The sequence below is a fragment of the Temnothorax americanus genome, unplaced genomic scaffold (genome assembly GCF_048541705.1).
Source record: "Temnothorax americanus isolate GAGA-0224 unplaced genomic scaffold, ASM4854170v1 Scaffold31, whole genome shotgun sequence".
Lineage (NCBI taxonomy): Eukaryota > Metazoa > Arthropoda > Insecta > Hymenoptera > Formicidae > Temnothorax > Temnothorax americanus.
In genome coordinates this window covers 1,958,483-1,984,413 of record NW_027509453.1, presented here as the reverse complement: position 1 = coordinate 1,984,413, position 25,931 = coordinate 1,958,483, and the positions used below count along the sequence as shown (strand labels likewise).

The 25,931-nt window shown below is 44.3% G+C and overlaps 2 protein-coding genes across 4 annotated transcripts; one reads left to right on the top strand and one right to left on the bottom strand.

The window, feature by feature from the left end:
* The first annotated feature begins 2,528 nt into the window (after window positions 1–2,528).
* On the top strand, window positions 2,529–20,950 carry Reck (reversion-inducing-cysteine-rich protein with kazal motifs). The gene is made up of 8 exons (XM_077412704.1): window positions 2,529–2,926; window positions 12,236–12,288; window positions 16,354–16,437; window positions 16,743–16,779; window positions 16,851–17,198; window positions 17,372–17,804; window positions 17,967–19,341; window positions 19,499–20,950. Exons 1-8 carry the CDS (start codon window positions 2,839–2,841, stop codon window positions 19,880–19,882), a joined length of 2,802 nt encoding a protein of 933 aa, XP_077268830.1. The 5' UTR covers window positions 2,529–2,838; the 3' UTR covers window positions 19,883–20,950.
* On the bottom strand, window positions 20,705–25,112 carry Prp5 (pre-mRNA processing factor 5). 3 transcript variants are annotated; one of them, XM_077412701.1, is made up of 8 exons: window positions 24,911–25,112; window positions 24,612–24,824; window positions 24,313–24,460; window positions 23,712–24,020; window positions 23,319–23,643; window positions 22,119–23,241; window positions 21,505–22,036; window positions 20,705–21,427 (listed from the first exon to the last, which is right to left on the bottom strand). In XM_077412701.1, exons 1-8 carry the CDS (start codon window positions 24,928–24,930, stop codon window positions 21,005–21,007), a joined length of 3,093 nt encoding a protein of 1,030 aa, XP_077268827.1. In that variant the 5' UTR covers window positions 24,931–25,112; the 3' UTR covers window positions 20,705–21,004. The 3 variants fall into 3 exon arrangements, with proteins under 3 accessions (XP_077268827.1, XP_077268828.1, XP_077268829.1); XM_077412702.1 differs by lacking the exons at window positions 24,612–24,824; window positions 24,911–25,112 and adding an exon at window positions 24,511–24,547 and having other exon boundaries at window positions 24,313–24,431; XM_077412703.1 differs by lacking the exons at window positions 24,313–24,460; window positions 24,612–24,824; window positions 24,911–25,112 and having other exon boundaries at window positions 23,712–23,822; window positions 23,912–23,935.
* Between the last annotated feature and the right edge of the window lie 819 nt (window positions 25,113–25,931).

Below are 25,931 nucleotides of genomic sequence, written 5' to 3'. Positions count from 1 at the left end.
GCGCAAACCTCTCGTTAGCGTCGAAGTCGCGACGAGAGGTTCGTGAGCGACGCCAGAGTTAAATATCGCGGTCTCGCTTCGCAAATTAGCTGCATCCTCCCGCGCAGAATAAAGATCCTTATGGTATCCTCGTTCGACGAGGTTGAACCGGTATGCATTTGCGGCGACTCTCCGATCGCGTTCGCCGTTCGGCGATCGGCAAAACTGGTTTCCCCGGAATTGGCATTCGCAAACGGATTTTTGGTAAGACGCTCTCTCTCTCTCTCTCTCATCTCGCCGAATAATTGAGATGCATCCCCGCATCTTTCCTCGAATGTCTCTAGCGAGCGATAACGTAAACGCGAATCGATGGAATTTCGATGAACCCGGGCAAACTTTGAGCGAGCACATCGAAAACAGAACAAATTCAATTGAGACCTGAAAGCCATCATTAAATAATTAATTATTTATGTACCGCGTAATTTCGGTAAACAAGTCACCGACAGTAATTTTCAGTTTGACGAATGAGCTCTCGCGGCTAATTTAATCATTCGATTTCGAGAGCGGACATTGCCGGAGGACATACATTCTTACGCGTACCAATCGCCGATCGCCGCGAGCGAGATGACTGATTTGTGCGTCGTTACTTGTCGTTGTTAATTATCTATGCGCGACAGTAGCGTGGATACTCAGATAAGGTAGCCCCACACCGGTAGCACGTCGGAGGTCCGCTCGAGCTGCGGTCCAGCAGCGACGTTTGAATATTTATACGATCATGCGCGATTAACATAGTAGCGGACGTGTCTTGGGAGAGCTTCGATCGCGTAACCGGTCGTGCGTTTGCTTTACGTGACTGCTAGATGTCGAGAACAGACGTTGAGACTGCATTTATATTATCGTCTCTGAATCCCAAAGAGGATGACGGACGGCGAGAAAAATGTTGGAGTATAATCGAGTCCGGTACCAAGAAACATTCGGTATACAAGCATAAATAAATCTCGCTACAAAAAATGTTTCTGTTACGTGAATCGATCGGACAGTATTAAGTTGATGAAAAAAAAAAGTGCGGTACTCGTAGCTGGGTCAGCGGAATGTAACTGTGCATTTTAAACTTAATTTCCTTCAAATTAGTGGTTTAACACATTTTTGCATAACACCCGCCAATTGTGCAACGCACGCAAATGACACACCGCGCTGCCGTTATTTACATGTAGTAGAATATAACGGCCTCCCCCCTTTTAAAGGGACAGAATGCAAGGGGGAGGGAGAAAAGGAGAGAGACAAGATTAAAAGGGGAGCGAGGAAGAGAAGGATACTAAGGACCGGTCCGTTCGCTACCCACGTGCGCCGGATTGAAGGCGATTTATCGGCGGAATAAATTAATAAATTACGGCCGCTCCGAGAGAATCCGCTCTCCGATCAGTCAATCAAATATCCGAAGACGATGGCGAACGTGTTTTCGGACACCCGGACGAGGCATCGATAAAAAATGGATCGCCCTCCGCGCGGTCGAGTCTCCGGCCGCGTTAATAAATCACGAAGCGTAGAAAAATTCGGGCTATGCACTTGGACAGAATCCCCGACATTTAATTGAGCCGTTTGCCGCGCGTAAAACCGTGCAACGTGAACTTTTTTGATTGATTAATAATCCTATTTCTAGATACGATCGTGAGTAATGCCGGGTCTAATCTTATCTCCCTAAAGTATCTGTTTCTAGCGTTTGGAGCGAGCACGACGGACGAAATGTCCCCCTCTATAAACACGAGGATTATTTGTACAAAATGTCACGCGTGTCGATCGCCGGCTCGCGAGCGTATCGGGTATACGGGCGTATATCGGAAATATATTACGGATTTTACTTCGTACGTCGTATCGCGGCGTTATCAGCGGAAGTTACCCCGTCCCCGGGTTATCGGCTTTCCCTCTTCTTGGAATACGAAACACTCGAAGCGCGCTACAAGGCAAATGGGCCGCGGCGACAGATTTATGGGAGCGGACTGATTTTCGTCTGTGACCTGCGTGCTCTCGGCTCGGAGACGGATAAGTACTCGAGCAGGAGATAACCGCAGCCGGAGAACGAATGCACGGTCAAGTGGTCCATTACGCTCTCCTTTACTCTTTCTCTCTTTCTCTCTCGCTCGCATCACCGGATTTCGCTACTTGCGCGCGTAACAAAGAAACTCGCCACGAGAACTCGCCGCGCGGTCGAGAGGCGACGGGGAAGAGGAAAGAATGGAAAAGAAAAAAAAAATACGGCGGGGTACCGTACCGTGTGGGTATATGGTCGAAGATGTCACAATAGCGGGTTGCCCCGCGTGACAGCCGTGCGCGCCACGCGTCTCTTCCCACCCACACACGCAATTCCTCTCGCGCTGTCCCACTCTCTCGCCTCTCTTTAACTCTCTCTCTTTCTCTCGCCCGCCTTCGTCGTTCCCGGGGCCGGGGCTCCCCTCCGATACTCGGGGAGCCGCGGCACTGCTCCTCGTTTCTTCCTCTCACCCACTCACTCAAGTAAAAAGCTCGACTCGTGGCTCGTAAGTGCCACGAAAAGCTCAGAGTCAGTCGCTCGCGAGCCGCGTTCGAGTGCGCACCTCTCGGTCCCGTGCGAGTGCCACGCGCGTCTCGTCTCGACATGTGACTCCTTCGTGTCCGAGAGGCTACCTGACATCTTCTCCTCTTTTCCTCTCCTCCTTCCTTCCTTTTCTTCTTTTTCTCTTTCGCGTCTTTCCTCTTTTTTTCCTCTCTGTTCTCTCACGGCGAAACACACGTGCGTACGGTGGTGAGATGAGGTGAACGCGCGTATCGTTGCGCAGGGATTCGAGAGAAGGGTGCGCTTCGCATGGTGCGCACGCATCGAAAATGCGCTGCTCGATGATGCTGATGATAACAGCGATCGCGACGATCTTCGCGCCCGTCGCCGGGAATCCCTTCCTCGACGCCGCGCAAGGTAAACAATCTTTCATCTTTCTTCTGCACGGAATTTATAAGGAGACAGGCGAATCGTGGGATAGATTGAATGGACGATGAATTTATTTTTCTGATACGAATGAACGAGTGAGTTAAAATTAAGTAAAGTCGAATTCCAGATTGAATAAATTCAATAAATGAATTAAAGAGGACTAATAACGATTCATTCCCTCTGCACAGAAAAAAAAGAAGTTGCAAATCAACACTTATATATATATTCATATTATACATATATGCAACAATCTTGAAGTGAGATTATGTTGCATTAAACGGAGAACACTTGCTTGTGTGTGTGTGTGAATGAAATTGTTTATATAATCGAACGAAACTTTATATAGTTCAAGAAAAAAAAGTTGAAATTTTTATAAGAAGATTATAGATTGTTGCGTACATACGAGTATATAAATTTTGATTTGACCCTTCTTTTTTTCCTGTGTGCTATAAACTCCTAATTTTAATTCATCTTCATTCTAAGATGCGCTGCTCTATCATTTCTCACGCGCGTTCTCGACGAATTATACAATTGGAAATTTTAATTGGAGAATCTGCTGATATATATAGAAACTGTAATAATTTAAATATTTAGTAACAAAGTTTTTAAAGTTTGAAAAATGCTTAATGCGTGTCCATTGAAAGTAATGTAAAATTATTGACGTTTGCACTGAAATCAATTGATCCCGCCAAAGATTTTTTTTTGTAAATAGAAGGATTACGAGAGCCGCTATTTTAGGGTGGCGATGCCTTATCGCATCGCCAGATGAACCACCGATTATTTTTAAGATCGGTCGGCGCGATGTCGCGCGTTTAACGGCGCTTCTGCGCGGCGCGCAAAAATACGAGCCCCGGGACAGATTCATTGAACCCATTCCTCCGGCGAGTGTTCGTCATCGTAGGCATCGTACGACGTACGGCAAGAAGATATCAGCGACAACTTCCCGCCACATGTGCGCACGGGGCACCGCCGCGCTTCTCCGATCTCTCCTGCTCTCCGATCCCTTCGTCGCGCTGATTTTTTTCGTGCCTGCGCACCCCGCCGCCCGCATGGCGATTTTTAATGTCTCGCCTCGTTCGCCGCTTGAAAACTCCTCCCCGTGGCCGGGGAACGAGCGAGCGGGCCACTCGGGGAAGAGCTTTTTTATCGCGATTTGAACCGAGCGTCTCGAGTTCTCACGGATCGTCGCGCGGCAAAAAGCTTCGCTTCCTTCCGCGACACAGTTATCCCCTCGGTTATCCCGTTAGAATTCTTCCAGTCGACAATTAAAATAGTTAAATTTTTTTTTTATAATGTGAGACAATCGAGACTGGACTTCTGATTTGCATCACAGTTACCACGATGCGTACGAGTCGACTCATCTCGAACGAAATAAGGAATATTGAGAATAGCGAGACTAATTGAGACACGTTTGTATACAGGGGAAAGAGAGATCTTGCGAGTTTCTTTGACATTAAAAGGAGCAATCTTGGAATATTTAATATTTAAGAAAGAAAACACTCTCGCTTGCCCGCACAGTCGCAATTATCACCGATATATGCGAGCTAGCGCGAGATAACATAATGTTAACGATATTACGCGCCTCTTCGCATTTTGTCCCCGATAATCGTAAATCGAGCGCAATCGCGGGTCGCAGACTCCCCGTCGGGAGTATTTGTTTTATCGAGATGAAGCGCTCCTTATTTTCCACGACGGCGCATTTTCTCTCTCTCTCTTTCTCGCCGTTTCTCCATATCTCTGATCCTTTTAATCTTTTCTGAAATTTACACGTGCACGTGCACGTATACGTTTGTGTGAACAAGGTGTCGTTAACGGTCCCCGGTCTCTCCACCTTCGGCCCGGCTCGGAGGCGTATTTGCGCGTACGTATAATAAGAGAAAAGAGAGGAAACATACGCATAAGCGAGGCAGCGTAATATCCACATACGAGAGCCAAAAGATGATAACGCGTCGCGATTCTCCCGCTCGCTCGCTGCTCGTTTGCAATCGTGCACTTATCAATACGCAATGCGGAAAACAACGCGGAAAACAACGCGGACTATCTACGTGGTGGACTATTGTCTAAGAAAAAAACCTACATATATGCAGGCTCTATAAAATCAAAGATTCACTACGTCCAAGTATCGAATATGTGAGGAGAGAAACTAATTCTTCGTTCCATTTACACAGGTTGGAATTTTATTTTAATATCGAGTTCTATCTTTATTTCCAGCTTTGAATTTAATTTTTATCGGACTGTAATTTAAAGCTTGGTGCAATACGTGCGCTATGAAAATATCACAGCATTATTGGGTCGTTCTCATAAATCAACGGCGATTAGATCTTCCATTCATCATTCACAGTTCTTCCATTCGCATCGAGCGCGATACCGGGGTGTAAACAGCGCCGTAATAGACATCACCGACGACGCGAGTGCGATTTACATAGAACGCGAATTGCATCCATGTGTCGCAAATGATTAACACGTTACGCGTCGGTTTTGACGGGCGCAGGCACGCAGAAGCAATTTATTTTACACGACTGGGAAATGTACGTAATCCGCTGGCACGCGCGTATTACAAAATTTGCCGCTTGATTTATAGTTACACAGCACGCGCGTCAATGATTATATGGTCCCCGTGGCGTTACGTAATTATTCTAACTTAATGATATACGGACACGACACCTCCGTCGTATATATTGGAGATGAAAGAAATCGAACGTTGAACAGAATCTGATCTACATCAGTAAAATTTCATATGATTTTCTCTCTCTCTTTCTTTTGCCGACGATTATGGTCTAATAGTCAGTCGTTACATTATTATCGTGCGAGAATACAATTTTCGCGCGTTCGCATAAATAATTGCACAAATTATTTGACGGGAAAACAGCCATCGCGACTTTTTAGCGACTTAATCGCGATGGGAGATCGCTCGCGATCGTATAACGATGTCCACTCGGAATTGATTAATTGATAAATGGGCGTAAGGGAAGCCGGTGGTCGTTTTACAGGATTCGCGTAAAAAAACGGCGGGATAATTGGCAATTTATCGCGCGTATACGCACGTAATTCGCGCCTTTCAATGCCGGCGAGAGTGTCGATCGTAACGATTCCCGGGTGTAAATTTTGACGCCGGTTCTAGGCGCGTAAAATCCCCCGTCGCTCTCGACAACGCCAACGCCGAGCGTGTAATTTCGCGCGTGTCTCTCGCCGCGACTGGAAATTGGAGCGGCGACTTACGCAAGCAAGAGTATAATATGCATAATGTATACGAGTACGCGCACCCACAGCCGCACTCTCTCGATCGCCGATCCGAGATCGATACCCTTAATTAACCATTAACATCCGCTCATCGCCGCCTCCGATACGCCCTCGTTGGACCGTCAATGCATTATTATGCGTCGGCTCGTACGTTTTCCAAGTAGTTCTAATACCACGCGGATCTGTGGGGGAGTTCCGCGACTCAATGGCACTCAATGAGCCATTATACTTCTAATGCACTTTCAAAAGCTGAGCGAGAACCTTCGTTTAAAAAAATACATATTAATTTCCTGAAACTGGTGCACGATCGTTGATATCGCGAATGTTAATTATACGAGTTTTACGCGCGCAAAACGGAACTGTCGTTATTCCATTATTGTGAATAAATATCCAAATTTACATTTTATATATAACTGATGTGCGCGGTTTCGAAAGATCTGAAAATTATTTATACGGTTTAAATTTTAATGCCGTTGCGTATCTTTGGAGCAGGAGTTTCGTAAGTTTCGAAATTTCCTGCGTCGTCACCCGCGTACCGAATCGATAATTAATTTTCATGTCATTGTACGTATATCACGCTCAATGGCAATTAAATCGGTGGTACGCATTCAGAAATTCTGGGAGACACGTGCGTTGTAGTAATTTGGTTGATCGAAATCTGTTAAATCTCTCTGGAAGGGGTTCTTTTTTCTCATTTCCTTTTCTCCGGTTTCTTTTTTTACGAGCGGACCTCCTCTCGACGATTCCGACAATAAAACGCAGTCGAAAGCGTCGGTGAACACCGCGCGATGTCTCATTCTGTTCACGTAATAGAAAATAATAAACGGCAATGATGAGCCATAATAATGATTATCCGCTAAACGATGATGTAAATATGGAGATAAAGACGGGAAAGAGGAAGAAGGCAGCGAGATCGTCGGGGACGCATGACGAAGCGAATGTACGAAAGGAGAAGGCGGCTTGGGCGAGCATGTATAAACGCTTTCTTCGGAGCGTGGAGAACTTCCATCGATTTGTCCCGTCGTGTAGTAGCGTTTCCGACAGTCACAATCGCGGGGAAGAAATATCCAAGATTTGTAGATTGATATAATTACAGTGAAGAAACACAAAACGATATTACGCACTATTATACATATATTATTAAGTAAAACGCTGACGAAGATGAAGAAAGTCACATTCGTGATAATTGTATTAGTACAGTGAAATATAAGCTTTGTGTATAATGTAGTTTTATATTTTCAAATGATATAAATCGAATATATATATATACAAATGCAATCTGGCGATACATTAAAAACTCAATTGATCGGAAGGATAATAGGATTGTGATGGTTATATCAATTTCAAAAGACAGATCGCTCTCGTTACGTTAGAGACATAGATCGTAATTAGGGAGATACCGAGGGACTTTTTGTGGATTATTCTACGGCAACATCCGATGGTGTTCTTCGGAGGACCGGTTGTCGCGAACTTTTTGCCGGGGAGAAAAAAGAAGGAAGCAACAGATCTCGAGAGACAGAGAGAAAGAGAGAGAACAAACGAAGGGGTTAAAAGAGAGAAGGACTGCCAGAAGTCTCCGAAAGACTCTCCATCATGAAGATTACTTACATGAAAACCTCCGTCGATATATACCCGCTCGTGGCGTATACCGCGCGCGAGAGGAGAGATAAATAAACACGTAAAACCCCAGTGACAGCTTCACGCTGGATAAAAACATGTCGAGAGACACGTATCTCGATTCCCTTCTCTTTATCTCCCCCCGTGCCCCCTTCCCGCCGATCCCTTGTCGATTTCCTCCTTCTCTTTCTCTCTTCTTCGCGCCATAAAGCGCACTGGGCGCGAGTTTGATGACTGTATTAATTATGTATAGTACAATTCCCCTCCGACTCTACGTGCGCGCATCGTTCGCCTGTCGGCAGCATCTAATTATGCCTTCGCACGAGGATTATCGCGCCTGTATTTGCGAATAACGACGCGGCGCGTTCGTAATCGCCGATAATGGCCGGCAGATTGCGAAAAGGTATAGGCTTCGCGAGAATTGATTATCGCACGATTAATGAGTGCCAGCAGCCAGATCGACAATGGACGAGATGTCTTTTATTTGAGAAGAATATTTATATTTTCAAACCCCCAGTCCTTTCACTTATGTCGCGAAGAGATTAAGCATTTAATTCCGCGGTAATAAATTCCTCTCGGCTCGTCTCAATTATATTTTCTTACGCAACTGGAGAAAGATTTTTTTCTTTGGAATCCCTATTTGCAGAGAAACGAGCACTTGAAACTGTGTGGTGCGTCGAAAAAGGAATTTTATCGGCGTTCATTGCGATCTTGCACAGAAAAAAAGAAGTATTAAATTACAACTTATATACGCAACAATCCGTTATAATCTTCTTATTAAAAATTTCAATTTTTTTCTTGGTTGAATTATATAAAATATTTCATTCGAGCAAATTTTCTTCGTTAATGCAACATAATCTCATTTCAAGATTCCCATGTTGAAACTAAAGATATTCAAATCAAGAATATTTTTTTTTCTATAATACGCGCGAAGAGTTTTTACTGGCTTTCTGGAGTCAGCGTGCGCATAAGTACAGTCATATCCGCTGACAGGAGTGTGGGAGAATTGCGCGGAGTTTTTTTTTGTTTTGTTACACGAGATGACGCCGATGATGTCGCAGCCGAAAGACGCAGCTGCGAGCTGCGAGTGCAGTTATGCGACCGTGTATAAGTAAGTATGCAACGGCGGCGGCCTGCGGGTCGTGTATACATCGGTATACGTGCGGAGTCGGACAGTGCGCGCGAGGGAACGAATGTTGCACGACACATTCCCGTCGATCGACGTCACCTCGGGTCGCTCGTTTTAAATTCGTCGAGGAAACGCGCTCGCCTCGTTCCGAGAAGGATTCGCGGCGAAGCTATACGTCGATTCGCCGTAAATTACGCGCGTGAAGACACGCTTATTGTCTCGGCACGCATGTACCGACATACCGATCGCCCGAGCGGACACAGGATGCGGACCGAGCACGCAGGACATTAACGACATATACTGATACTGATAAATGATTTATGTTGCATAGATATCGCGATGCATTATTGACGTCAATCACGATCGCGACTTAATTAGACGGACGGTCAAGGTGGTTCATGCTCGACGGTCTTAGCAATATTATCTTCTCGATTCCCGTTAGAGACTGGCTCAGGAGCTGCTACGCAAAATCATATATTATGCACCGCGTGTAAATTTAGACGCGCCGTTTCGCGGATTACGGCGCGCTGACGGATTTACTGCAGATGAAATCTGTCATTATCGGCACGGGGCATCGGCGGCCGCGGCGAGTGTGCCATTAGGCGCGTTCGACGTGACGTTTGAAAAACAAAGAAGAGAAAAGCGAGAAACAAAGCCGCGAGAGAAAACGTCGAATTAAATTTACAACACGTCCCTGGGGGCACGGTTTATATGATCCGCGCAACGTGTAATCCACACGCGAGATGAACGCGCGCGCGATCGTTCTCGGGAGGATTCGCGAGTATTGTCGCGAGAGTATTATATTGTCGTTTCTCCTATTTTTGTTATGCTAATGTCAGAGAGAGACGACGGACTGCGAGACCGAGCTCCTTCAAGCTTCATCAAGCGCATTAATGGCGTTTAAAATGTCACCGGTCCCTCTCGGTGGAATCTTATATATTAGTCAAATTAAATGGTCTACTTTATTATAAGCGCTGCTTGTCACTTCTCGGCATACCCCACTGTCGTCGCCGATTTCTCTCCCCTATTATTACGTTATCGTTAATTATACAATTTCATCTTTTACCGTTCTCTTCGAGAAGTTGGAATATTTTCTCTCGTTTTGCGCTCTTTTTTCCTCGGATAAATTCTAATGCGGCGTCTCCGGAAAATAAAACGTTCCGCATTCATAAATGGCACGATTTGAATTGCATTCGTCGATCCGATGTTTCTCGTCAAAGTCACGAACATTTCGGCTTCTCGGGTAGCGCGTATACGTGGTAGGATAAAGTGAAGGGGGCCCCACAGTTTAGATCGGTGTAAACGCCGGATGGCCGCGAACGACGCCCGGCTATTTTTGTGTCGTCCGCAACAGGAGCCACAAAACGCCGCGTTTAAAGGCGCGAGACGCACTTGTCGCGTCGCCGCGCCGGCCGCGAATTTCACGTGCCGTGGAAACGCCAAGGTCCCTTGTGGCAACGATTCGATTAAAGGCCCGTCTTAAACGACCTGCGCGAGTTTTTACGACGGCCGAGGTGGTTGCGAATGCACTCACATGCGTAATGAGTAAAAGAACAAAGAAAAAAAGAACGGAATAAAAGAAAATGAAATCGAATAAAAATTCCCGCGTGCGGTCGAAGTCACGGCGATAAACCGAAGAGTCGAAGAGTGTGGCAAGTTTTCACGATCTATAATGGTAACCCGCGTTGAGAGCGGAGAATATGATTCCACACAAGTCATCGCCGATATATTTCAGGAACGGACGCGTGAATAACTCGGTGACAAACGGATAAGTGCCAGGTGTCGGTGAACCGAAACCGATATCTAGCCAAACATTCGTATATAATTTATTCTGTAATAGGAGAACGTTCCTCGGGACTCTTGAGCACCCTCCTGTTTGCTCCAGGAATGCAAACGATCCCCGGCGCGCGACTGATATCCCCCATCATTTCCGACAATACGGCCGTAATCATAATTCCTTGTATAAGTGTCGTGAAATTCAGATGATCTTGCGCGTGCTATAACTTTACGAATACTTCGAGTAATATTTGTAGAAGGTTTTGTAGGTTTCACTTTATTTTCACCGGAGATTATGGGTCGATTGATCGTAAGAAATGCGCTCTACGTTTGTGTATATACATACATAACCGGAATCGAACGATTCTTCGAAATGAAGCGCGAGAAAGGGAGAGAACAACAATTTGCTCTTAATTGGTATCTATTAGCTTCATTGTAACGCAGTGCATACGTGTCGGCGCGGCCGCCACGGCGGCCCTTACGATTTCAGTCGCCATTCAAAAAGCCCCCCCTTTCACACGAGTCACTTTGATCGAACCCGCATGTTAACCCCGCGTAAAGTCGTTAAAGATCTTTCACGTCAAACGCGACACGTTGGGAGGAGCCGTTGACAGCCATTCACGTCAGAAATATACATAGAAATAGGAATAAACGCGCGTTCCGGTCCATAATTCTCTGGTACATAATTACGTCACAATCGAGGCGTTGCGTTGTAAGGACAACAAACTGTCCACCGGCGATTGGCTTGAAACTCGAAAATCAGTCTTTCTCTTGAGACGAGCTCAAAAGTTCGTCGTTAAATATAAAAGTAGACTCTCGAAGGACAGGATATCTTATTCGATTGTTCGATCCAAGTAACGTACCAGACAATTTCCCCCCCGGTCGTTTAATAATTGAAGACGCTGGGAAGAAAGGGGACACACGGAATGCTTCTCGACTGCACGCCACTGCAGTTAGATGGAACGGAAGCTTTAATATTTAAGACCACCGACGAGAAACGCCCGCGACAATCGTCTCGACTTCTGTCCCATTTCATTTTACGTTCTGTTAAAAAAACGTTATTGCAAATATAATCGTTTCGCCGTTATAATAACGTTATCGCAGTGATAAATGTAAATTATTGCGTTCAAAAATGTGAAAAAAGACAGCAAAAATAATTTTTTGTAATTTTGTACAGATGAGAATAAAACATGTTTTTTTTATAGATAAATAAATTAAATAAATTAAATAAGGATGTATGTACGCGATCTTTGATTTTTGTTTTTGTAAATTGGAATCTCCGAATTTCAACTATATGTGAGGTCCCCCGGGGGGCCAGAGTTTTGACACTACGTGCCCCCGTGTAAACCCTTGAAAACGGATCCTTTCTCTTCCTCTCTGTCCCTCTTGTGCTGACGTAATGCAGGACACGCGTCTGTTTCGTGTCGGCGGAAAAGTGGAGGAAAGGTTCTCGAGCGTGACCGAGGTTTATCGGGCTATATAGTTTCCATCTGTTCTCTTGACGCACGAAGCTAATATCCGTCCTTCTGTTGCAGAGATGTCCTGTTGCTCGCTGGCTGCTGGATCCTGCCGGAATGTGTGCTCCAAGGTATGCATTTTAAACAAGTACATCATACTGCACTCTCGCATCGCTTCTTTAAGGGGATCCTAAAGCCGTCTGTAATACCGGCTTTTTTTCTTAGCACTAATCTTTTAGTTGGCTTTATAGAAATGCAAAATTCTTGTCTAGAATTAAAGTACGCATCAAAATCTAGGTCATGGTGATCGAATTTATATCGAAAACGAGAAAAAATTAATATTTTTGTTAATTTTTGGTATACGTGACGACAATATTTGCTTTGTACAAATATTCCACAATAAATATCCACAAAATTAGACCGGCATGACCTAGGGACAACATTTAAGAACAATATCGTGCAATTGGGTTCTCAAGTAAAATTTTTTTATTAAGCGGTATCCATAATTAATGTAGAGAATCTAAGCCGATTTTTAGTACTCTTTGAATTAAAAAAAAAACCCAAATTTGAGAAAGTTATAGCTTTCTAAAGTTTCTTTGATGACGGCAACTTCAAAAGATTTCGCAACAACATTATGACGTCACGCACATTTTCGTGTACTATATTTTCTTCAATTTTGAAGATATTGCAAAAATTCAAAAAGTTTACAAAGAAAGTATGCCATGATCTATCAAAATATACTGTTAGGTAAAAGTCGGTTGAAGACAGAATTAGATCTAAGATTGAAAGCCTAGAAAAAAGATTAGTTTAAATAAACTTTTATATGTGTAAAAGCACGTTCAGGTTGACATTGCGTGTAGCGAGAGATGGCGCAGCACGCGAAACAAGGACAGATGCCTCTCGTTAGACAAGGACAGATATAGATATATGACAATAGAAAACAGGATTAGAAATGTTGACATTACCGACGTCGAGGAAGTTCAGCCTTCACTTTAGGATCCCCTTAAGAGACCCTTAAGAGAAAATTTCTTGAAATTTTCGCATTCCAAAGATAAATGTAATTAAGCTAAGTTCAGTCCGCTTGATTGATTATACTACATGATAAAATTGAAAGTAAACGGCTGGGAGCAAAACACCGAGCGATTCGAAATCTAAAATCGCTTGTAAAATTAATATTCGAGATTGTATAAAGATACACGCCTTTTTCGCCGCGATAAGAAATTAGCCGTGGCCCCACGCCGCGGAGTACAATCTATTAATTATGCCCGGAGAAAGGAAGAACCCCGTGGGAATGTCAAAAAGACAATCTCAACGGCATAATCATTCGAATGCGATATCGCGCGGTTGATAAATATCCGTGGGCCGAACCCGGGACGATAAAGGACACGAAATATGTCGTGTCCACGGATATATTAGGATCCGGGAAATAAAAACGGAACGATAAGGAGAGAGAAAGAGAGAGAAAAAGAGTGGAAATGGATAGGTGGAAAAAAAGACGAGAGGAGAGAGAAGGATAACCTCGTTGCTTCCTTCGATGAGGGTATCGCGACGTGGGGTGCGCCTCGGCTGCAGCTTCTTTAGAGGTGACTGCGGGAGCCTCCTCTTCGGAGATAATATCGGAGACACCGGGGGGGGGGGGCCGCTGCGAGATTTACGCGAGAGCCCGGGGCGCCCCGCGGGCTCATTCATACGCAAATATTACGAATTGACGCGTTGAACACGGTGAACGTACCGGGCGTTATCAATGATATCGTGTCCCCATGCAGTTTATTCGGAGGGCGGGAGGGAGACGTACTTCGAGTAACCTTTTGCTGATTTCTGATTACGGAATGGCGCACACATGGAGGATCTCGTCCATAGAGGATATTTTATTGCTGCGGAGGTCGCGATGTGAATTTATTCGCGATATCATTATCCTTCAAAGTCTTGAATCTGAAATGAGGGATAAATTTGGTTGTAAAAATTACAAAGATATCCAGCGGTTTTTTTTTTTTTTACAAAAGACTTCGACATAATTTCTCGCGGTTCTGGGCGTTTTACATTTCTCAGTGTTCCCTGCGACGTTATCGCTCGATTGAAATGTGAGACACGATATAACGCGAGGTGCAGAAAAACTTTGGAGAAAGCTGTTTCTTCGGATCGTCTTGCCTGACTACTGATGAGCGCTTCCTTCTTGGCCATTTAGCAACGAAATAACCGGAAATCGTGACGGAAGCTCTGATATATGTGACAAGTTATTCTTGAGATGGACAGGAAAGACGCTTCTTCGTCGCGGGAACACGTGGGCGTTTTTTTTTCTTCTTATCCGGGTCAGCAGTATTTTCGTTGCTGCTTCACGTTAGGAAATACAGTTTTGCCGAATTAGTTTTTTTTCTAATAATTATATTTTATTTAATTATATATTATTACTTATATATTTAATTATATATGTTAAATAAATTATATCGTATATTTTCTTTTGTTGGTTAATGTAGAAAATTTTGTATTATATGTCAGAAAGATAACTCCAAAAACACACCGACACTATTTTTAATCTATACAAAAGCTGAGTTGTTCGTTGCATACAGTTGTTCGTTGTATCGGAGAGAACTGCAGATGACTACCGATTTAATTAGTCGACACCTCACAGTCGCTTGCCATCGTTCGGGAGTTCGGCAAATGAGAGCACGGAGCAAATTATGAAAGCTCGCGGCTCTATTTTCGGTATCTTTTGATCTCGGCTTTCGCTCGGAGGCAGTCGAGGTCTGATTTATCTGGTCCGAGATATATGAGCTTCAAAGTAGTTCATTTTAGATTTTTGCGAACGATAGTATTTTCTATGTCAGTTTCAATTGCGATATAAAAAACGGAGAAACGGTGATATTTTTTATTTTTCGTCACTCGTGTCACTTTATCGTTTATCATTATTCGAGCATTGTGAACTTCACACGTTTATGTTCAGCATAAAATAGAAATTTTTCACCACCAACATATTTCTCGGCGTTAAAACCGCCGCGAAAAATTTGCCAGTGTGGAAAATGCACCCTTTCAAGATGGCAACGTGATCCGGCTGCGCATACCTCCCAGAATATACCGCGACGGAAATACGTATACGTCGTACGTTTTCTCAGCTCCACATCACTTTTACCTCTAACATTTATAATACCCTAACTTAGAAATATTCTGGAAATATGGCCGGATTACTAAATTATAAAATAAAGTTTTCTTTAGTGGAGAAATTAATAAAAATGCCATCACAAACACATACGCGCGTTTAACATAGCTTGTAACGTACACAGAAAACTCGTATATATATACGAATGAATATGTAATCTTGAAATGAGATTATATTGCGTTAAATTATAAGCCAAGAAAACTTGCTTGAATAAAGTCATTTTATATAGTTCACAACCAAAAACAAAAGTTGAAATAAAAATTGAAATTCTTATAAGAGGATTGTAGATTGTTGCTTATACACGAGTATATAAGTTTTGATTTGACTTCTTTTTTTCCTGTACGCACTGTTATTTTAATAAAAATATACGATTTGTCGTCTTGGACGAAACTGCAAATTAATTTAAAAAATTGCTATTCGAAAAAAATATACGAAGGAGTGATCGATGATTTACGTTCCGCGGTCGAGTGTGACCTTTGACTGTGTCTATCGCCAGGGCCCGTCGAGAGCCACCGCATGTTGATGGATGGTCGTAACTCTTTTGACCGTGATGGACATACCGAGTGGATCCGGCGTGTCCTCGCGGAGGACATCGATTGAATCCGAGATGAGGACGAAACGCGCGAGAGCGATATCTGGCCCCCGAGCCCCCGAGGACGATTGTCATTCAGTGACGGGCAACAGGAAATCGCGGGGCCCGCGCGCTGCATTCGTGTCCTTGATTTTTAATAGCCGCTAATGCGCCGCGCTGCATTTCGAATTTGGGAAGTCCTCGACGCTCGATTCGAGTCAGCCGAGGCAAACATTAAAGTTAACGCCTCGAAATCCAAACTCGTCGGAATAATTTACACATTTATGCAATAAGTTTCTTCTCTGTCGCTACTTTATTACCATTATTTATATTCTTTCCTGCGAAGTAATTTTAAATCTCCGAGACGGTGTTGTTCTGAAATAAATTTTATTCGTGCTATGACCTTTCTTTGTAATTCTATCGCAATTCGCGTCTTTTTGTTGAGGTAATTTTGTCGCAATTTTTGTACAGATATCCCTGGTAGTCCTGGGTGCCGAGATCGAAGCGAGAGAAAACGCCACTCAACGTCTACTGGAGTTCTGTTCCACGGAGCTGGTGAGTTGCCACACGATTTTTATTTCTAAAACTCGATCCCACGCGATCGACACTCGCTTCTCTTTATTCAGCTCAGATCTGGATCGGAAGCCTCTCGACAATGGGCGCCTTAAACGATTTAGGATGTTTGTAACGCGATCCACGTTTTTTTTTTTTATTTTGCGGTGACGATTTTATGAAAGATGATCTCGGGACTCGCGGTCGCTCGATTGTGCCACTTTACTTTCTTCATCATTTCCTTTCTTTCTTTTTTTTCTCTTTTTTTGCAACCATCATCTCTCACGCTCGAATCTTTTTTTTTTCAGTTGGATTTTTGGTCCTGCGTGAACACGACGTTAAATGGTAAGCGTTCTGGGTATCCAAGTGTGCAACAAATGTTACCGCAAAAATATCGAGTTATTTTAATTCTACAGAGCTCAAGAGGAACGAGAATTGGACGGGTCGAGGATGCTGCCGTCTCGCTCAGAATCCAACATGTCGCACGACCTGCGCCCTGTCCGGTTCCACAAACGATCTGAACGAATCCTGCCGACCGAGCGACGAGCCCGAGTTTTTCTTTTGTCTGGAAAAGCGCGAGGAAGCCGAACGATGCTGCAACAACGTTTCCAATGATACGTGCAGGGCTATCTGCAAGGATATCTTTTACAAGCCCGGCAAGCAATCTAGCTTGAAGCTGTACAGCAGCAAGGGTTGTTTCCATCAGGTTCCCAAGTGTCTGAAGGGCGTAGCCGAAGTGAAGCATGCTGAGGATCCGAAGCAACGTTAGTTAACATTTGATAAAAAATCGTGACTCTATGGAGAGTAGGCGCATTAATTATCGAATTTGAGTTCAATAATTGTAGCAATAATTGTTTATCGACTGACATCAGCAAACGATTGATTATTTGATTTATCTATGTCATAGAATTTAGCTAATTCTATAATATCTCTGCAGATTTGCACTGTTGTGAGGAAGCGACGACTCCAACGTGCCTGGACACGTGTCGCAGAACTCTCCACACCGCGACGACCGACCAGGAGATCATGGACGCCCTGGCGGAGAAGTGCAGTCCCGTGTTACCACAGTCGCCGATGTGGAGCTGCTTGCTGAAATCGGGCTCGACGAAGCCGGCGCGGTTACCCTTGGACGCCGGCAAACTGGCATGTTGCACGAAGGCGACGAGGTCCTCCTGCCAGAGTTTGTGCTGGCGGGCCTTCCAGGCAGACTGGGAGACCGCATGGCTACAACTGGACGCACTGTGCCTCTCGTCCAGTTTAGAGGGTGAACTGAGGAGGTGTCTCGAAGACGCGGATGACTCCTGCGAAATGGGCTGCTCCGGATTGTCTTATTGTGCGCGGTTTAACGACAGACCTACGACTTTGTTTAGGTATGAATCGTGAATGTGACTAAGGTCTCGACGTATCAATAGTAAGCTCAAGCTTAGGAGTTTCAGAATTTGAGCATCAAAATCAACTCCAATTAGTAACGTTGATAAAAGTCTCTTTAGAAACTTGCGCTTGTCGTAATCGAATATTTAATTTCTTGCTAGAACATGCACGAATGCGGCCGACGAGGCGGCCAAATGGGAGGCTGATCATTGGTCCAGAGGAGGCATTATTCGCGGATTAGGTGTGCCCGTGCGCGCCGCCGCTTCCTGCCCGGCAGAGACTCTACGCGCGGCAGCCTGTCTTCTGCAGTTGCGACCTTGCGAGACGAGAATCCACGAGACGCGGCTCTGCCGCGAGGATTGTTTGGAGCTGATGGCGAGCTGCGTGGACTGGAGCGCGATTACCGGACCTCACACAGCGGCTACCTTGTGCGCCAAGCTGTCGCCGGGAAGACCGGACGCGCCGTGCGTCTCGTTACGGCCGTTCCTAGACGATCCGCAGGACGACGAGACTGTGATTCATCCCGATGAGGACATCACGACGCCCTGCAAGCGGAATCCTTGCCCACAGGGCCAGCTCTGCATGCTCCAACCGAATGGCGCCAAGATCTATCGTTGCGTGCCGGCTTGTTCCCTCGGCGAGATGTCGAAGCAGTTGGTACCGGTCGGATCCTGGATCCAAATCCCGCGATTCGATCAGCAGGGTTGCTTGAAGATTTGTCAGTGCACGACGCGTGGCCTGGAGAAGTGCCGTACCCTCAACTGCTTCAACTTCAAATCCTGCTGGGTGCACGACCGGTTCATCCAACACAAAGCCAACTTCTACCTCGAGTGCAATCCCTGTCACTGTTTCGAGGGCGAGTTCACGTGCTCCAAGAGAAGCTGTGGCGAGCTGCGAACGCCGTCTTTGCCTTGCGACTGTCCGGCTCATTACGTTCCGGTTTGCGGCAGACTGGGCTTTACCTTCGCGTCCGCCTGCCTAGCGAAGTGCGCCGAGCTGTCGGCCACCGAGGTGGAATTCGGCAGCTGTTCCAGTAGGGATCCCTGTATGCCCAATCCCTGCGACAGCTCGGAGAAGTGCGTCCGTAGACCCAGGGTCTGCCTGTCGCGTTTGCATAAACCGTGTCGGCAATACGAGTGTGTGCCGATAGACTGCAATCCCCGCGACGAGTCCAGTGGACCGGTCTGCGATCGGGAGAATCGCCAGTATCCCTCCGTATGCGCGATGATCCGAGCTGCAGCCACCTTGAGTTATAGAGGACCTTGTCTGAAGGGGTGCAGTTTTCGTGGTCCGGTGTGCGGCATCAACGGCGAGGTCTACGCTAACGAATGCGCGGCTTGGGCTGAAAGAACCGTCGTGGACTATCAAGGTCCTTGCGTCGCCGTCGGTCTCATAGGAGATCAGGCGAGACCTCGTTGCAGCGACGCCGTGCAGTGTCCAGCCTTGGAGAAACCGTATTGTATCGGGGTCACCCCTCCCGGAGCTTGTTGTCCTGTCTGCGGAGGAGCGGCAAGATTGTTCTACTCGAAGAAACAGGTACATATGTCTTTCAGATTTTCGAATTATTTTTTAGATGTTTGCGTTGTTTTGGGATGCACATGTTTTTGTAAATCACAATAGTGATTAATTTATATAAACTTTTGACTTTTGGACTCAGTTAATCTTTTTTGAACATTCATTTCTTCGCTTATAGTTGGACAGGATCTATTATATGATGGACGAGGAAACTGACAAGGACTCCGTCACTTTAGAGGCTCTCCTGGTCGCTCTAGGTCGCCAGCTGCAAGTAGCACAATGCGCTGTTCGTGGCATGATGACACCGGATCGCGATATCTTCATCGTTGTACAACCGGTTACCAAGAAGTTGTCGGCGCTGCAATTACGAGCTTGCGTGACAGAAACAGAAAAGCTTGTTACCAGGATTTCGGAGAGGAGTCCTCGGATCGCAGCAGAAGTACCTTTGGGTTCGCTGACCAGAGCCGAGATAGCCCACAGTTACGTTTCTAGTGCCATGAAAATTCGTGCTTGGTTCGCGACGATTATCGTTACCATCTTCTTGCTAAACGTTTTATCCTAAATTATGATCACGCCAAAAGGAAAATGAGATGCATCGCTTATTCTGTCCAGTATTTAAAGATACATTTTAACTGATCGCGTGAATTATCCGAGATTCATTATCGTCAAGGGACGATCAGTTGCAGCTATGAGCGATTAATCTTGTTTTCTGGTTCGTTCTTGGTGCTGAAAGTATTTCTTTACCTATAATCGCGATGTCATTCGCGGCGACGAATGTCTACAGCGTGTCTCGTCTGTGATTCTTCTAGTGCCTTCTAATATCGTACAGCAGAATGTATTTTTAGTTATCAATTAATATTGCCAAAGAGGAAAGAGTATATAATGACTGGATGTACAAAAATAAAGGATTTCCTGCGCGCGTAATCCGTAATGTCGTCGCGGGTAATCGAGAACTGTGCTCATAAATTATAAATAAAGACACCGTAAACTTAAGTTTTATATATATCATTAGTATATTGTGTGTTCACAAATGTGATTTTTATGCAAAAGCTCAGAGGGTCATTCAAAGAAATAAATCTTATTCTCTTTGTTATTAATTTCTTATCGATAGGAAAAATTAACATAGGATTTGATTAAGAATGCGTCATTCAAAGAAATCAAAGAAATAAATTTAATTCTCTTAGTTATTAATTTCTTATCGATAGAAAAAAATAACCTGGGATTTGATTAAGAATGCGTCATTCTCTCAAAGAAATAAATCTTATTCTTTGTTATTAATTTCTTCTATCGATAGGAAAGTTAACTTAGGATTTGATTAAGAATGCAACTGCTACGAATGTATGATTTTTTTGGCGTATACTGTCTAGATGTGGATTTACGCTGCTGAGCGTTTATTCGAATTTTTATTTCGTATAGATAAATTAATACAATAGAACTCGTTAAGGGGACAATGTGGGTGCTCGCATTTTATTTATAAACGTGCGAAAACTTGGATTGCCCACAGTGGTTTGTGCCAATGATATAAATAATGCTCTCACAGTCGTTAAGTATATTTTGTTATTGTACTGTTTGTTAAAAACAAGCACATTATATTTGCATGTATAATAAATTTCTAAACTTTTATCATATACATTCGCGTATGCATGATATCCTTACGGCACATCATTAAAATGATCCCAAAACTTTATAAAACTTTGTATCGACCTCGTGACGCGGTGTGAGCGCCAGACGCTTGCAGTTTGATGAGTTCTTCCTTGATGAGTCGAGACACTTCCGCTTTGGCCTTGCTCACTGCTAACTCGCTCGTCGATTCTATTGCCAGGTATAATTTCCTTTCGCCTTCCGGTGGCGTCTTCCCAGGCGCGATGTAAGTTCCTCTCACTGTCAGACCCGCCTCAGAATATTCTGAGATCTGAGCAAGAGCCTCCTTACTCGTAACTCGCCATCTCGCTTGTTGCGGGAAGTCGTTGATCTCGAGCTCCTCTTCGTATTTGCGGAATGTTTGCTCGCCCGTTTCCACGTCGCTTTCCACGAGATCTTCCTCGCGCGGCTGATAATTCAATTTAGTGTTCAGCTTCGCCGCCAATTGTTCCGCAACCGTCTTTGCCTGTGTAAAGGAAAAAAAAATTGTTTAATATCGTAAAATTATTGCGGTAACATTAGAACCAAAAATTAGAATTTTACCGTAATAAGATTTGTAGGTCCTGCACCCTTGAGTATAGCTTCTGCTGCTTGTTGAGTAGCGCCTTTCGCCTCGGCGCCCAGATTCTTCGCAATGTTTATCTTCGATGCCAATCTTCTGGCCAATTCAAGCTTATCGGTGGCACTAGGTATCGGTTGACCGGGCACTGTAATACTGGTCGCGCTTGGCTTAGCTATTTCACGAACGGTTCGCTTAGGCGCTAGCATACTCTCGATCTGTTGATCGATATCGTTTTCTATGTCCTCATCGTCAGAATCTTGCAGTCCCAAGGCTGCTTTTTGGAATTTCTTCTTCTCGTTCGCCAAAGCAGCCTCCGATTCGTCAAACTTAAATCCTTTGCCACTGAAACCACCTCCAGTATGAACCTTCTTTCCATCCGCGGCTTGACGGGCTTTGTAACCTTCCCACAATTGGCGCAAAGGTTCTGGAACGGGTACACCCGCTAACTCATACGCACGCAAAATATCGCCGGCGTAACGTTCTTGCTCTGACGTAATAAAGGTGTACGCGTATCTGAAAAGAAAACATACCGTAAATTTGAAATAAAAAAATACTTTATATCGTAAAAAACTGTATTGTAAAAGGTTCGACTTACCCTTTATTTCCGGCCCGACCAGTTCGACCACATCTGTGCACGTAATCTTCATAGTGATTCGGACAATCGTAATTAATGACTAACACCAAATGCTTGACATCCAAGCCTCTAGCAGCGACGGACGTAGCCACGAGCAATTTTGTTCGTCCCGCTTTGAAGTCCAATATGGTTGAATCTCGATCGCATTGGTCTATACCGCCGTGAAGAGACATGCAGGAATACGAAGCTTTCATAAGATCCTTGAGTAACGTATCTGCGTTCTCTTGCTTGTCTACGAATATAATGGTGGAGCCTTTGTCTTGATAATGTCCGAGGATTTCAAGTAACTTGTAGAACTTTTGGTCTTCCTCGAGGACAACCACATGCTGCTCGACATCCTTGCAGACGACAGAACGTCCACCGACCTGTACTTCGACCGGTCTCGTGAGTATTCTCCTGGCTAACGCCTCCATTTGTCGCGGAAACGTTGCGCTAAATAGCACCGTCTGTCTATCTGGTCTCACATTCTCCATAATACGCATCACCTGCGGTTCAAAACCCATATCAAACATCCTGTCGGCTTCATCAAGCACTACATATGTTACTCGACGTAAATTGGTAACACGTCCACTATTAGCAGCAAGCATGTCGATCATCCTTCCCGGTGTGCATACAATGATTTCAGCCCCTCTCTTAAGCTCTGCTATTTGCTCGGAAATACCGGTTCCGCCGTAAACACACACGTGTGAAAGACCGAGGGATTTTGTAAATTTCTTCGAATCCCTGCCGATTTGCATACACAATTCCCTAGTTGGTGTCATGATTAACGCGATCGGTCCGTCACCATCGGCCAACGGTGGTTGATCGAGTATATGACGAAACATTGGTAAAAGAAAAGCTAGCGTTTTTCCGCTTCCAGTTTTCGCTATACCTATGAGATCGCGACCAGACATGATTGCCGGAATCGCTTGGCATTGAATGGGGGTCGGTTTCTCATAACCGAGTTTCTTCAATACTTCCAATTCCTTCTTGGTTACGCCACATTGCGCCCAGGACTTGATAGGCTTTGGGCAACCTTTACCTTTCACGCGAATGCCCTCTAATTCTTCCTTATACGCTTCTACTTCTTCTGGTGTCATTCTTGCTGCAAGTGTATATTACATATATTTATTCATTCGTCAATAGAAAAAAAATACTTTAAAAATATGTATATAGACATACCAATCTCAGGTACTTCGACATAAAAGGACTTTCGAAATGGTTGATAATCTGTCGTAGCATGATCAACTTTAGCTAATTCTCGCTTCTGTTTGTTTGCTATACCGGCCGCGGTCTCGTGAAGATTCTCGCCCTCCTCTTCGCTGGAATACTCCAATCCATCTTGATTTTGCTCAATCAATTCTCCCTTCTGTTTCTGTACTTTTTTCTTAGCCACTCCAGTCACAATGACCACGCCACCGCTTTGTGATGCAGAATTAGTGCCATTGTTGGCACTTTTCGGAGCTTTACTGTCAAATTTATTCACTTTTCTCACTTCTTCTTGGACCTATTAAATTAATTAGATGTAAGTATATATAAAATCAACTTGAATATAGTAATTCTAGCAATACTTGCCTCTGCCATAAAAGCATCGAGTGGATCAATCTCCTCCTCGTCATCTTTCACCTCTTCCTTTACTTCCTCAATTTCTTCCTTTACACCTTCTTCTTTTGCCTCCTTGTTATTCTGTACCACAGGAGTCTCTTCGTCACTATCATCCTCAAGGGACCACTTTTTCATGGGTAGCTGAAGATTTGCCAAAATAGATGTCTTACCGTCTTTTTTGGTTGCTTCCAGCTCTTTCTTCTTCCTTTCTGCGCGCCATCTTTCTATCCTCTCCCTTCTCTTTTGCATTTCCAATTCCAGTCTCTTTTGCTCCTCCTCCTGTAATATTCAATTATCGTGTAAAGTAAATGTACCAATGGCGGAACACTTAACCTATGTCTGGATACCTTTGTCACTTTAGTTTTTAAATAAGTATATAACGTGAATTAAAATTAAAGATAAAAATATAATACAAAACAAATATTTTTATCTTTGATTCCTTGATTTTAATTCGCGTTATAACTTATTTAAGGATTAAAATGATGAAAATGTCCACACCATAGGGTTACGTGTCCAGGGATTGGTACATTTACATCGCTTGTTTTTCTTTCTGTAATTTTTGAAGGCTTACCTTGTCTAACTTTGTGTGATCGAAAGGCAATTCTTCATTGTCCCCCTTTTCTTTATCCTTTCTATCGCGTGAGCGAGACCTGTTGGATCGTTCTTTGCCAGAGCGTGAAGATTTCGAGCCTGTAAGACGCTTTTCTTTACTGTCTCCACTAGTATACCGAGAACAATCAATGTCAATAAATTATTTTATTGTTATAACCATTGTCGAAAACATCATCCATAAATTTGTGATCAGAGAAGAACGCCCACGAACGATTGTTTCAGATTAAGGTTACCGAAACTCTTTTTAGAAGGGTATACCGTTTTCTCTCGCGATCCCTGTCCCTCTCGGAACGCTCCCTTCTGTCGCTCCTCTCTCTGTCTCTATCTCGCGAACGACTCCTTCGCTCGCGATGTCGTCCCTTGTCTCTCTCCCTCTCACGCTCCCTGCTTCTGGACCGCCGTCGTTTCTTCTCGGGTTCGCCCGACCTCGATCTTGATCTCGATCGCGATCTCCGCCGGTGATGCCTGTCCCTGCGTCAACATTTATTCGATCGTCAAGTCTGAGATATAACGAAAGCGAAATGCGTGTCATAACCTCAACTACGAGTATCACTTACTTGTCGCTGCTTCGCACCATGTTCGCGATTCCGGACCTGTTGTACTATATCTCGAAACGTTTATGAAACTCTATCGCGCGTGCATTTATTCTTATTATTAATTATTGTTAATTAACACGAATCTTCGGAATATTGGAACTCCGAGCCGCTTCTCCCAGCCTGTCCCAGCCTCTCCATTTGTTTCCACGATCACGATGCACACGACCAATGTGCCCTCTGTCTGTGTGCTTCGAAACTCGGCAGACATTTTTCATGCGATCCGTTTACGAGCGCCTATAGAACCGATTTGAATACCGGCCTATAGGAGTGCGCTGTGCGATAAAGAAACCCGCGAGATTTAATTTGAATTTGCGACATGATCGTAGTTCTTGTATCTCTGATAAAATAAGTTTCAAACTTTATTAACTTTTTATGATTAGTCAAGATTAGTTTTTGAATTATTAAGCATTTGAAAGTCTCATTTACAAAACCGTTTGTACCCTGAGGCCTTTTTGGCTGAATTTCTTGCACGGTTCACCTTTTCTCTTTTTCTTTTCACGTTGGAGAGAAAAACTGGTGTAGCATTTTCAAAAATACGCAGTCGTCTTTTCCTCTAACCAATCAGAATTATGCGGGCAACAGCGGGGCAACCGTATGGGGTGAGTTGTTCGTTTATTATTTTGCTATTCTGTTTTTTTTTTTCAGTCCCTGTGTGGTGGATTCCGTGATTTCGTCACTTTATCAAGCGCGACTTGATTCACCGCCCGCATTACGCGATACTCATTAACTCACCCGAGGTTTAACTCCGGCGCCATTTCGCAATTTCGGAGTTTCCACTGACATATTGCTTCAATGTAAAAATATTTTTATGTTACAGATCGACGATCGACGCAAGGTTACAATTCCGCTGTTGCGCATCTTGGCCGGTAATTTATTTTTTTTTATTTCAATGAATTTGTAAAATTATACTACAAACGTAAATCAAATACATGTATAAATAATGATATATTATAAAAGAATCACAGTCTTTTTCGAACAATTA

What these genes read in the sequence shown, in the direction of transcription:
- Prp5 (XM_077412701.1), bottom strand. Translation starts at nt 24,930, where the DNA reads ATGGTGCGAAGCAGCGACAA. An exon ending in AGGGATCGCGAGAGAAAACG is followed by an intron (nt 24,461 to 24,611) that starts GTATACCCTTCT and finishes TCGGTATACTAG; the next exon opens with TGGAGACAGTAAAGAAAAGC. An exon ending in TGTCGAAGTACCTGAGATTG is followed by an intron (nt 23,242 to 23,318) that starts GTATGTCTATAT and finishes ATACACTTGCAG; the next exon opens with CAAGAATGACACCAGAAGAA.
- Reck (XM_077412704.1), top strand. Translation starts at nt 2,839, where the DNA reads ATGCGCTGCTCGATGATGCTGATGATAACAGCGATCGCGACGATCTTC. An exon ending in TGCTGAGGATCCGAAGCAAC is followed by an intron (nt 17,199 to 17,371) that starts GTTAGTTAACAT and finishes ATATCTCTGCAG; the next exon opens with ATTTGCACTGTTGTGAGGAA. An exon ending in AGACCTACGACTTTGTTTAG is followed by an intron (nt 17,805 to 17,966) that starts GTATGAATCGTG and finishes ATTTCTTGCTAG; the next exon opens with AACATGCACGAATGCGGCCG.